A 14,011-nucleotide genomic window follows, 5' to 3' on the forward strand; every position below is an offset into this window, starting at 1 on the left:
TAACTCCTTGGTGATGATGTGGCTAAATCACCTAGTTTGCCCACTGTATTCTCCAGCACTGGAACAGGAGCACAGGATACCTTCCATTCCCTCCCTAGGTGGAGATTTCTCTCTAGTTAATCCATGATCCCAAAGTAACTGCTAAAAGCAGTTCTCCTTTGGAGGCTTAATTGCTCAACTCTGAGACACACGACCCAAGGGTCTGGCCCTTGCTCACCACCCTCACACACCCTCTTCTGGCTCACCACCACTTAAAATCACCTCCCATTGAAGAACTTGAGGTTTTTCCAAGGCTCCAGGTTGTATTGTCTCAGGACATTTACTCTTGAGTGCTCTCATCTGGCCCTCCCCTCCACCCCACTCATCCTTTTCATTTGTCTTTGTCTTAGAGGCATCCCACCTCACTGTCTTTTTTTTTTTAATTTATTTTTTTCCCATTTATTTTTATTAGTTGGAGACTAATTACTTTACAATATTGTAGTGGTTTTTGTCATACATTGACATGAATCAGCCATGGATTTACATGTATTCCCCATCCCGATCCCCCCTCCTACCTCCCTCTCCACCCGATCCCTCTGGGTCTTCCCAGTGCACCAGGCCAGAGCATTTGTCTCATGCATCCAACCTGGGCTGGTGATCTGTTTCACCCTAGATAATATACATCACTGTCTTTCTTATATGATAGCTGCTGCTAGACTCTAATCCAATGGGAAAAGGCTCAGCCTTCTTTTTCTTACCGCCCCCCTCCACCACTCCATACATACTAACATGGAGCCTTCCAAAGAGCAACTGCTCGATTAATGTTTAAGGGGAAAAAACTGAACAATTTAGTATGATTTTATTTCTCTTACATTATTGAATAAACAAAACCAAGTTCAGATATATAACTTTTATTTTACAGAACAGGAAAACAAAAGGAATAAGGGAAACCAAGAATTCACCATCTACTTCTTTCTCTTTTTTTTTTTTTAATCCCAACTATTTTACCTCTAATTTCTTTTGCATTTCTAAGGAAATGCCTATTCCAATGCTATCTTTTCTTATCTATCTATCTTATCTATTCCAGATCACTAAAAGAGATGGAAGGTTATTTGTTTAATTTAACAAAATAGCAAAACTGTTACTCTTAAACTTCATAAACAGCATTAAGTATGTAAACCAATATCATTCATACATTTAGATTCTGAACTAAAGTTTTTTTTTTTAACATTTGAAATATTTTTTTAAGCAACATTTGAAAACTTTCAACAACAAAACATAAACCTGTAAGTTATTCAAATATGCAATGCAATGTGATCCCTCCAAGCACCCACACTACTTCAGGACAATGCTTCAGATTTCACTACAGGTGAGAGAAGCTGCCTCGGCCATTGGCCCCAGAATGCACACTGGCCAGGGTACTGGTGCGAAACATAGCTGCAAATCTGGCTCGGGCTCTCTCTTCTTCATCTCTTAAAGCTTCTTCATACCAGGATGGGAAGGCACTGGGGACCGTATCATGCATGTTGGCCAAGAATTCAAGAACTTTCATTTTGCTGATTTCAGCATGGGCTCTCGGGCCCCACAGGATCTCATAGCGTGGAGGATCACTGTTGGGCACCTGGCGGTATTCCAGGTACCCTTCCTGCACCAGATCTTTGGTAATGAGCTTCTTGGGATCCCCATGGATGAAGTGCCTCCTTCCAGCATATATCCCCATCACATTGAGCACCTCCCAGACATCCTCCTCAGTGGCGCAATTGCCCTTCATGAAGATCACACAGAGGATGGTCATAAGGAGGCCGGTCTTGGGCATGATCTCCTCACCCCTCAGCCTGTCATCACTAGTGCACTGAAATTTGCTGACAAGGGCATAGCAATGAGTGGCGGGGTTGACTTCCTTCACCTCAATGCCAAAGGCCAGCACCATCAGGTTAGAAGCTTTCCTGAGGATCTCATTGAAGTGCTTCTTGTACTTTTTGATGACATGCTTAATCATATCTTGTTTGGTAATGGGCTCTCTCAGATTATGCTTGCACAGCAGGAATTGCACCAACAGAGTTACCTTCTGGTCTAGAGGCGTTTCACAGGAAAACTCAGTGCTGGGTAATGCCTGGGAGGTGCTTGGTTTTTCATTTTGGCTCTTAGCACCATCATCAGATCTGGTGCATGAAGCACCTGCAGAAGTAGTGGTAGTGGAAGGGGCTCTCCCAGACCCCTCGGATTTTCTGTCTGACCCAGAAGCAAGAGAGCTCTGGACATTACCACCAAGAGGAGAAGTATGGGAAGAGGGGAACTCTTCTTCCTCTGCTGCAGAGGTCTGAGCATCTTGGAGATGCTGAGCCTCATTCCGGGCCTGCTGGCGTTTCTCACGGGTGCGGAGCTTACTCTTTTGCCCCCGAGGCATGATGACACAGATCAGGGACAGCAGGCAGGAGTGTGGGCAGGAAGACAGACAATGAGGGCACCTGGAGGAGGGAGGAGATGCTGTGAGCACCTTCAACAGGGAGATTCCTCCCTGGCTTTAACCAAGACCACCTTTGCAGGTTTGTGTGAGGTTACTGCTCTAGAACCCACAGGGCTCCCTAATCAGCTTGCCCCCTGAGACTCCTGTAGATAAGTCAGTGTGCCTTGGGCTGGCAGGTCTAGGCTCTGTGGGGTACAGTCTAAAATCTTCTCAGTTCACATTTAGAATCATCTTGTCAACTGTTGGCAGGGCCCGGCTATCCTCCCCTCTGCCGCTCTGAAGCTAAACTGCTTCCAAAAATGGCCTTCCGTCCCTGAGACCCTCCCGTCCCCGAGGAGGAAATGAAGGAAAGCCTTAGTTGGCCACCCCTGCTGGGGCCTTCCAGAACTGACAACAGGAGCAGGGTTTGATGTGACCCCCTTTGTCCTGGACTATCAGGGTCTTCAGTTGTCACTCATGTCTCCCCCCCACCCCACCTCCACACACACCACCCCCGCCCCGCTCCGCCACGTCCCTCCCCTCCACCAGACCGAGACCCGTCCGCCCGGTAGTTTGACAGCCTGACCCGGGGTCTCCCAGGGTAGACAGCAGGGACAGTGAGTGTATGTGCCCGGTTTAGCGTACCTTTAGTCCTCGCTCAGGCTCCTCTCCCTAATTCCAAATAAAGTCCGGGATGTTTTCCTCTTTTGATCGGAGACCATTAGCCTCAGATCAAACGCTTCACTTCCTGATACCTCGAGGTAGAACTGAGGGGTTGTTGGGCCTAACGGCTATGCCACGGGCCTCTTAGCGCGTGGCAGATCAGAGCGGAGTTCTGTGCCGTCTCCTTTATTCTAGGGAGGCATATTCCCACAATTCTAAGCTTTGCCTCTCCCCTCCAGAGACCTGAGACCCTGGAGGGGGAAGTCAGCCCACACCTCCTACTGACAGCTCTGCCCTGGGCTTCCCAGGAGTGACAGCAGGGACGAGGCTGTGTGCGGGTCCGTCTATATGTGGGGGGAGATTGTTACATCATTCCTCAAGGTGGAGGCAGGGAGTAGGGTGTCCTCTTAGCTGCTTCTTCAAAGGCTTCCTGGGTAATACTCACTCTCTGAAAACTCTGGGCTGTTTCCGTACTGCAAACCTTACAGAAAATAGATAAGTCCTAGGCTAGATACCAGACGGGAAAGTTGCAGTGCAAGGCAGGTTCCCAGGACGCATGGCAGGCTGTAAAAGAAAAAGTACATTGGCCCACAGCCGTTTATTCGCCAGCCATATGCAGACTCTGGGGAAACTTCTACTCTAAAAGTTCTACTTTCTAAGGAGAAAAGGCTACGTTACAGAATTTTGTGAGACTCAGATCTTTTATATTACTAACATTGCACAGTCCAGTGTGGCCACTTTATTTTTTGACTTTCATTCATAGTAAGAAATATATTTACATCTCTAGCAAGTGGGTGTGTATATGCATTTTTTTTTCATGAAAGAATACCTACCCTTGTTAAGTGTGATTCATTCTTTCCATTCTTTATATTTGATCATAATAGTAACTTTTTAAAAAATATCAGTCCTCATCCTCTAAAGAGGTTTCAGGTGGTTACTGCACAGCCTCTGGACTCATACTGTTACACCAAATTTTGGTTGCTGTCCTGTCAGGTGGGCTCTGAGGAGATGCCTCAGGTTCCTTCAGTGAAGCAGTAGAAATAAATGGTCCCAAGTCACAGTGAAGGAAACCACAGGCTGAACCTTAAAATCTTTCTCCAACCAATCCTGTTGTCTGCCTCTCTTGCAGGCTACAGACCTGTCTCAACTCCAGGGCATGCCCCCACCTGCCCACGCTCAGGTTCTAGTTCAACACAGACTTAGTCTCTTCCAGGGGGTTCTCATTTATGTTGTTTTGTTGTTGCTGGTGTTATTCTTTTCATTCTGGTTTTTATAGTTTCTCCAGGATTGAGTTTAGTAAACAGCAGCCCAAGTCTGCTTGCCATCTTGGAAGCTACATATGAGGCAGTGTATTAACATGCTTAGGTTGCTGTAACAAAATACCACCGACTTGAGTGTCTTAACAACATAAATTTACTTTCTCACAGTTCTGGAGGCTAGTAATTCCAGTTAGAGGTGCTGGCAGACTCAGTTCCTGGTAAGAGCTCTCCTTTTGACTTTTTGCTGTTTTCACAGGTTGGATGGCATCACCAACTCAATGGACATGAGTTTGAGTAAACTCCAGGAGCTGGTGATGGACAGGAAGGCCTGGTGTGCTGCAGTCCATGGGGTCGCAAGAGTCGGACACGACTGAGTTCCTGAACTGAACTGGAACTGAATACAAGGTCTCTTCTCTGTAAATACACAGATGGAGAGTGATACCTAGTATCACTTCCTCTTCCTTTAAGAACAGCAGCCTAATTGGATTTTTGCCCCATTGTTATGACCTCATTTAACTATAATAATCTCCTTAAAGACCCTGTTTTCAAATACAATCACAAGGGTGGGTTAGGGCTTCAGCATATGAATTAGGGGCGGGGGTGGGGTGGGGCACAATTCAGTCCAAAGCAAGTAGTAAATCTGTAAATAGTTTAAGGAAAATTGATATATTTACAGTATTCTTTTCCCTATGAATAAACCTAGTGTTCTTTATTTATTTGGGATTTCTTTCTCTATCAGTACATTTTTATAGTTGCCTCCAAAATGATCGTGTACATTTCTGTTAAATTTCTTTTTAGGTAAGTTTTGGATATTGCTGCTGTTATGGATAATGCTGCTGTTAAATTTTCTATTTAATTATTCTAATTAGCTATTGATTTTGTGTGGCCAGGCTCCTGATTTTTGTATAGTAATCTTATATACAACAGCTTTTGGAGTCTCTTACTCACTTGAGTATTTTGTGCACTGGTTCCTTCGGGTTTTCTAATTAAAGGCTCATATTGTTGCCATTTATTATCTCTGTCTTTTCAACATTGAGTGGCCGGTTAGCTCCCCATATGGTCCCCAGAACAAACTCTGTTTTCTGGGATTCCCTAGTGGCTCAGACGGTAAAGAGTCTGCCTGCAATTGGGACAACTTGGTTTGATCCCTGGGTCAGGAAGATCCGCTGGAGAAGGAAATGGCAACCCACTTCAGTATTCTTGCCTGGAAAATCCCATGGATGGAGGAGCCTGGCAAGCTACATACCGTGGGGTCGCAAAGATTTGACACGACTGAGTGACTTCATTTTTTTCAATATTCCTTCCTCTTATTTATTTTGATATTCTTAATCCTCTAGTTATGTATTCCAGGCCACTTTTAAACAGTAGAAATAGTACCATAACATCTGTGTCTTTGTTCTGACTTTGATGCTTCTAACATTCACATTTATCTAAGTTTGCTGTAGATTTTAGGAAATGAAAATTCTCTTCAATTGTTATTTTACTAAAGGCTTTTCACTGTGGCGTTAAGTATCATTCAAAGACTTTTTCTACACCCCTGGACATGATCCGATGCATTTTATCCTCTAATCTGTTAATGTTGAGAAATTCCAGGTGACAATTTTTTGTAATGTTATAATAGCTTTGCATTTCTTGAATTCACCCTCTCTATTCACTTCTATGTTGGATATGCCATGAATTTATTTACTGTAGTCGATGCCTCTATGTAAGTGAGATTAGCTCAAGTTATTTTTTTTTCCCCCTTGGGGTGTCATTATCTGGTCTCTGTATAAAGGTCAGCACACCTATTAAAATGAGTTTAGTAATTTCTCATCAACAGATTACTGGAGAAAGAAAATGTGGTATAAAGATATGATATTTAGAATGAACATTTTCACTAGAGAAATTATTAATGGTATACAACCATACAGAGAAGAGTAAAATGAACCCAATATACCTGACACTCAGAATCAACAATCATCAATAGTTAGAGGTTAAACACAATAGTTTAATGGTAACTGTTGATCCAGTTAACATTTGTTAGGTTTTTACTTTACAAAATTTGAAATTTCCAAATAAGGAATTTAAATAACTTTAAGTACTATTCTATTTAAAATAAAATTGCATAAAATGCTCAGTTAATACCAGAGAACACACACACACAGAAAAAAAGATATAGAAAAGAGCAAATGCAACAAATAGAAAACAGTTACACAAATAGTAGGTTTTAGTAAAAGTATATCAACAATCATTTCAAATGTGAATACTCTAAATACACCAGTTAAAAGGCAGAAATAGTCAGATCAGATAAAAAAGACTCAACTGTATGCTGTCTCCAAGAAACCCATTTGTGTATTAAGACTCTGATAGGAAAAAGCAAAGAATGAGGGATGTTAGGACAGTGAAACTCTTCTGTATGATACTGTAATGGTGGATACATACCATTGGTATCGGTCAAAATCTGTAAGGCCTGTACAATAAAGAGAGTGAATCCTCATATAAACTATTGACTTTAGTTAATAATATTATATTAATATTAGTTTATTAATTATAGATACAGATGGACAAATATATAAATAATTATAGCTATATGTGCATAGATGGGCTAGTATTACAGACATTTTCTAAGCTGTATCTTCTGAGAGGGCTTAGAAGCAAAAAGACTAATAGCAATGGAACAACATGAACAGGAAAACAAATCTAATATTGGATTATAACCCAAAATATAAAATAAATATCCATGAGTTTACATTGCCATAAATGACTGATTAAATAAATCAGAGAGAATAGAAAAATCTTATGTAGAGAATAATACCAAACAATTTATATAGCTATTCCACTCTCAAGGAGAGAGGCATAACTCCCCACCCCTTAGGTGTTGGCTAAATATAGTGATTTCTTTTCAAAGAGTACTGTATGGAAAGGAGAGTGAAAGAGTAATTATACAGTAGAAAAATTTGACAAACACTACCTTAGGTAGGTGAACAAGGTGAGATCATCAGTTGTTAAGTCATGTTGATAATGTACCCTTGATATGATGAAAATGTCAGTTTATTCCTGAGGCCTTCCTCATCAGGACCCATAATGCCAGTCTAATCATGAGAAAAATATCAAACACATACCAAAAGCAGGACCTTCTTAAAAATACTTGACAAATACTCCCCCAACTGTCAAGGTCATCAAAAATAAGGAAAATCTGATAAACTGTCACATCTAGAGGACCATAGGAGAAGTGATGTCTAAATGCAGTGTACTACTGTTGATGGGATCTTGGGCCAGAAAAAGGACATTAAGGAAAAAAATGAAGGAAAACTGAATGAGGTATGGACTTTTGCTACTAATAAAGTATCAATAGATTCAGTGGGATTCCCAGGGGTGTGTGTGTGTGTGTGTGTGTGTGTGTGTGTGTGTGTGCACGCGTGTGCTTCCATGTGCTCAGTTGTCTTCGACTCTTTGCAACCCCATGGATTGTAGCCCACCAGGCTCCTCTGTCCATGGAATTTTCCAGGCAAGAATACTGGAGTGAGTTGCCATTTCCTACTCTAGGGGATCTTCCAGATCCAGGTCTCTTGCTACTTCTGTACTGGCAGGCCAGTTCTTTACCACTGAGCCACCTGGGAATCTGCCTGCCAATGCAGGAGATGCAGGTTTGATCCCTGGGTCAGGAAGACCCCCTGGAGAAGGAAATGACTACCCACTCCAGTATTCTTGCCTGGGAAATCCCATGGACAGAGGAGCCTGGTGGGCTACTGTCCGCAGGGTCACAAAGAGTCAGACATGACTGAGCATGCACAGACATGTCAATCCCAAAGTCTCAACCTGCATTATTTGCAATGATTCTCTCTACACAATCTAAAATGTTTACACACCAGGGGCCATATGTCTGCCCCAGAGAGTATCTGGTGGGCAACAGACCACTGAATGGATATCTGCCTTATGGCTGCAAAGAACTCAGGAACCCAGGGAGGCAGTCTAAGGTAGGGATAAGTAAATAGCTAAGTGTTAGTCATTGAATTGTGTCCAACTCTGTGACCTCCCATGGACTGCAGCCTGCTAGGCTTCTCTGTCCATGGAATTCTCCAGGTAAGAATACTGGAGTGGGTAGCCATTCCCTTCTCCAGGGGATCTTCCCGACCCAGCGATCGAGCTTGAGTCTCTTACATTGCAGGCAGCTTTTTTACTTCTGAACCACCAGGGAAGCCCAAGGTGGGGATAGCATCTAGATTATATTTTAATGTTCTAGCTCCAGCTTCAGTGCTGGAGGGCTCTGTACACAGAGAAAATGGCTTTTGTCATCAGGCATGAAGACAGCTATCAGTTCTGGTACACTGGTCAGGATGCACAGAACCACCAGAGGAGTGATAAGGGGTAGGTCTCTCAGTATCTCTCAATATTCATTAATATTATCACTGAATGACACAGGGGAGCTAGCTGTACTCTGCCTGACAGTGAGCAAAGGGGATTCTAAGGTAGGGAGGGGTATCAGGCATGTCTCTGGTCATTTCAACCAGTAGATCTACCCACTCAGATTGCTCTGCAACTTTAAGCTGATAATGATTCATAGATTTTCGAAGCCTTTTTGCGGAAGTTGTCCACGACCCTCCAAGATTCCCCATGTTCTCTCCACTATGTGCTGAACTCCGAATTCAGAACTCTGACTGCCAGCCTGCCCTGGGCTATCAGGACTTGGTTTAGTATGTGGCTCTCTCATGGACTCTGGAAATTTCTTTACCCACCATGCCTCCTTGTCATACTAGTTGAAGATATCCTGTCTAGACTCTTCTCAGGGATCTTGTCACTCTAACCAAATCCTTGCTAATTGGAAAGAATCTTACTGACAAAGAATTTAAAAACACGTACCCAGAGATATCCTAGTACTCAATATACTTTTCAAAAATCCTGCTTTGTATGGATGAAGACTTTATTAATGAGTGATAGTTTTCAATAAAATAATTAGAAATGGAAATACAAAATAACATTGAGGATATATATTCACACAAAAGCTTGATCTATGTTTAAAATTGATTGAATAAAATGCCTGTGAGTTTACGATACTCACATACATTAATATGTCAGATTATAAATTGGTACATATTATTTAAACAGAATAGCAGTGATATTCATAAAAACTTACAATCAGCACAGTATTTCTGCTTCAATCCAATGTTTATTTCTATGTCTTTCCTATAAGAAAATAGCCACATTTGCCCAATAACTTATATTCAATGATGTTGGTATCAGTTCTATTAGTTATAGCAATAAATAGAAAACAAAACAACGTATGTGTCCATCAGAAGGAGAATGGTTAATTGTGGCACATACACACTTTAGAATTTTTGGTAAGGAATGGGATTCGGATTTATCCATGTTTTTCAAAAATTTTTAGCATCAAGAACATAAGCACTATTTGTGTTGTAATTAGTATATTTAAATAAGACGGGCAACAGAAATAGTAGTGTATGTTATTCATGTGGTATCTGCTAGCAGGAATGTAGGAAGAAGCCTAAAACCTGAATGAGAACACTACAAAAGTTTCTCTGTCCTATACATAAAGCTTGCCTTGAGTTAGCCAGTGTCTCTGTTGTCAGGTAACCCAAGGATCTAGGCTGCTTCCACCATGTGGATCAATATCTTAACACAGACTTTGCATGTTTGCTGCTAAATTGAACAGAAAGCATTGAGGTAGCACACTGTCAAATGCCTTGATCTGAAAAGAACAAACATCTTTCTGTTCATATTTCAGTGGCAAGGGTAATCACAAAATCCTTTCTAACACAAGTGGCTGGACAGTTCAGTGTCCCTATGTGTCCAGGGAGCAGAGCAAGACAAATGTGATGAGCATGTGTAGTCTCTCCACAAACAGAGTAGGAGATTATCAGTAAAGTACACTTACAATTTGTATATAAAAGCCCTCTTCATTCTTGGAGAAGTTTCTGAGAAGGCAAAAATTGCCTTGAAACACTCCAACTTTTTATAGTGCCCACTATGTGACAGGTGTTTTCAGATACAGTTCAATTCAGTTCAGTACAGTCTCTCAGTCGTGTCTGACTGTTTGTGACCCGATGGACTGCAGCACACCAGGCTTCCCTGTCCATCACCAATTCCTGGAGTTTACTCAGACTCATGTCCATCGAGTCGATGATGCCATCTAACCATCTCATCCTCTGTCATCCCCTTCTCCCAATTTTCTAAATGACACTGTAAATCTTAGCAGGGAAGGGTCACCTTTGGTCATGAAATAGTACTGTTCTGCACTTAACCTTTAGAGTAGTCTCAATCCACTGAGACTTTTCTTCTTCCTTTTGCTGCATGGTCAAAAATCACAACTAGTGAGCCTCTGCTGCCCATCACCTGATGAACACGCCTGAACGCTTGTACAGGTGTCTTTAGGCACAGTGGAAAACCAGGGTTTTCCTCTGAGGCAGATACAGACAAGAGTCAGGAAAATGATGGTCTTTTTTTTTTCTTTTTACTTCTGAAAGGTGGCATGTCTCCCGGGGAAACATTTTCTGCACTTTTGGTAGACTGAATAATTGCTCCATGAAGATGCCCATACCCTTATCCCTGAAACCTGTGAATATGTTATGTTACATGGCCAAAGGCACCTTGCAGATTTGGTAAGGTTATGCAACCAACTTTCAAATAAAGATACTGGATTACTTGGATAGACCAAATCTAATAACATGACATCAACAAGCAGAGAACTTTCTCTGGCTTGCTGCAGGAGAGAGATGTAGCAGACAGGAAAGTTAGAGAAATACCAAGCATGAGAAGGATTCAGTTTAATTGCTAACTCAAAATATATGGGCCCACATGTGAGGACTGGGGAGAGGCCTGGAGAAACTATGGCAGGTCCAGCTAACAGCAAGGAATTAGGGCCTTGGTATTATTATCACAAAGAACTAGATTCTGCCAAAACCTGAATGGTTTTGGAAGGAAATTCTTCCCAGAACACTTAAGGAGAGGTCTGGCAGCTGAAAGCTTGACTTGGGCCTTATGAAACCCAGAACAGAGAAATCGGCAGAAGCAATTTGGATTTCTCACTCACAGACGTGTGAGATCATAAATGTGTCTTGTTGTTGACTGCTAAATTTGTGGCAATTTGTGGAATACTAGCATAACCTCCTGGAAGGGCTACAGGGTCTGTTAGAATCCAGTCTCTGCAGATGGTTGTGACACAGTGACTTCCTTGGTCCTTCTTCATCCACCACTTAGAAGGGAGGCTTTGGTCTTGGCCACTTAGTTAAGCTTACTCATCAGTGTGCAGATTCAGTGGCCAGTCTCAAATGAGTCAGTAGATTAAATCTGCTTTTCTTTTTAACCTTATCTGCCTTCTAAAACCTTATTTTTGTTGTTTAGTCTAAGTTGTGTCTGACTCTTTGCAACCACATGGACTGCAGTGCACCAGGCTTTTGTCCTTCACTATCTCTGGAAGAACCAGTAGATCCTGTGCCTAATCTACTCGTAAGCCAATTTGGAGAAAAAACTTTGAGTGTGATGGAAGCACCCAGAGCAGATGAGCAGACTTCTAAACTTCACCTCCACAGTTAACAATAGTGCTTGGGGCTGCTGCTTTTGGAGAGATTCCATGCTGAGGATGGGACAGATAGAGGATAGGTGGGTGATTCTGGGCTTTCTGTTCCACTGGGAGCAGAGTACAGCCTTACAAAAGGAAGCAGGGGAGAGCTAGACAATAGGTCAGGGTCCAGATGTGGACATAAGGGTACACTGGGGAAAACTCAGGGGAAGCGCCATGTCATTTGGAAAGGGCTGGATCTGGTACCATGTACCAGCACTGGGTAGAGTCAGCTCTGAAAGAACGCTGTGGATAGGGGCAGGAGAACCTTAGGCAAATGCAGGCCATAGATAGTCCCTACTCAGTGTTAGTTCTCGTTTTCACCTTGTTAATACACCTGGGTTTAGTACACTGGCTGCAGATGCCTTCTTTTTGTATTTCCCAGGAGATACCATACAGTAATGAGAAATGAATTAAAAGATAGAAAGTTGGCCTCAGGTTGTGAGTGGTGGAACAGTGTAGGCTGTAGAGGAATTCAGATCAGGGCGCTAGTCCCAGCTCTGTCACTTACATGCCAGGTGAACTGAAGAAAATAGCAGAATTCTGTGAGCCTCAGATTCTTCATCTGTGAAATGGATTTGATAAGTAGTCTTCTTGCTCTTGGTTCACATATATTCATGTAAATAGGAATATTGGAATGTGATATATAAGACACTGGCACAGTATCTGGCATGCATTGATTGGATTTTGCTAAATTTTAGTTATTACTATAATTATTTTCCCCCTAAAACCTACAAACCTCCCTTTTTTTTAAAAATCCAGGAAATAACAGAATTTGTAGCTCTCTAGGATATGGCACAAGAAATCAGCCGATATGTTGTCTAGCATGTTAAACTAAGTTACTTGCTATATAATTTTTATATTAGGATATTTATTTCTGGTGTGGGTGATTCTACCCAGTTTGCTGCAACTCAAAACTCCTGGAATTTGTGTCAGTTTATTTCCATCCTTCCCTTCTATCTTCCCTTCCATCCCAGATGCTTGTGTTTGCAATTATTTTACCTTCATCACAAATCTAGTCCTTAAGAGTTTACCAAATTACATTCCAGAGAACCTAATTAAAATGTCCATTTATTGGATGGACTATGTCTCTCCCAGCCCAGGGCAAAGACTGCCAGCACAGTGGCTTCAGAGCATCCCACCTCATATAAAACCACTAAACCCACTATGCATGCATGCTCAGTCACTAAATTGTATCTGACTCTTTGACCCCAGGGACTATAGCCCACCAGGCTCCTCTGTCCATGGGACTCTCCAGGCAAAAATACTGGAGCAGGTAGCCCTGCCCTTCAGGGAATCTTCCTCACCCAGGGATCAAACCCGAGTCTCCTGCATTGCAGGCAGATTCTTTACCAATTGAGTCACCAGGGAAGCCCCACCTCATATAAGTAACACCCTAATTTCTCAGACACTCCCTGTTATAATGTACACAAATTACCTATTTTGTGGACTGTGTTCTCCCACACTGGAAAAAAGAGCACAGGACCTATTCCATTCCTGCCCCAGGTGAAGATTGTTCTGCTTTGTACATGATCTTGAAATAAGTGCTAAAAGCAGCTTTCTATTCCAGGCTTTAGTCTCTTAATCTGAGACAGAGTATCTGAGACTTTAGTATCTGCCTACCACTCGAACTCATGTGACCCACCACCCAGCTTAATTAAAATTACCTCCCACTGAAGGACTTGCAAGTTCCCAAGGTCTCAAACCCCTTTGCCAAGGGGTATTTAGACTACTCACAATTAAACCCCCAAGTCCTCACACCATCTTTTGACTTGTCCTTTTAGTTGTAGGGGATATCTTACAATATTCCTTACACCATAGCTGCTCCAAGACTTTAAAATTCTATGAGAAGGAATGGTTCTTGTTTACCTTAGTATTCCCCATACTAACAGGGAGCTTTGCAAAGATGATTAGATGTCTAATTATTGTTGGAGAAAAAAAAATGGGCCACTGAAAAAGAAGTCTAGTTTATTACAATATTATTTCTCCTACATTCTTGAATAAGCTAAATATATCCAGATTTCTCTCTCCCTATATATACACACACACACACACACATATATATATAATCTTATGAAACAGACTAAAACTAATAAATGAAACCAAGAA

General features: G+C 42.0%; 1 protein-coding gene across 1 annotated transcript; it reads right to left on the minus strand.

The window, feature by feature from the left end:
- Positions 1-971: 971 nt before the first annotated feature.
- On the minus strand, positions 972-3,179 carry LOC110129920 (melanoma-associated antigen B18-like). The gene is made up of 2 exons (XM_020881595.2): positions 3,071-3,179; positions 972-2,447 (listed from the first exon to the last, which is right to left on the minus strand). Exon 2 carries the CDS (start codon positions 2,384-2,386, stop codon positions 1,343-1,345), a length of 1,044 nt encoding a protein of 347 aa, XP_020737254.2. The 5' UTR covers positions 2,387-2,447; positions 3,071-3,179; the 3' UTR covers positions 972-1,342.
- Positions 3,180-14,011: the final 10,832 nt, after the last annotated feature.

This window comes from Odocoileus virginianus, chromosome X, assembly GCF_023699985.2.
Source record: "Odocoileus virginianus isolate 20LAN1187 ecotype Illinois chromosome X, Ovbor_1.2, whole genome shotgun sequence".
Taxonomy (NCBI): domain Eukaryota; kingdom Metazoa; phylum Chordata; class Mammalia; order Artiodactyla; family Cervidae; genus Odocoileus; species Odocoileus virginianus.

What these genes read in the sequence shown, in the direction of transcription:
- LOC110129920 (XM_020881595.2), bottom strand. Translation starts at nt 2,386, where the DNA reads ATGCCTCGGGGGCAAAAGAGTAAGCTCCGCACCCGTGAGAAACGCCAG.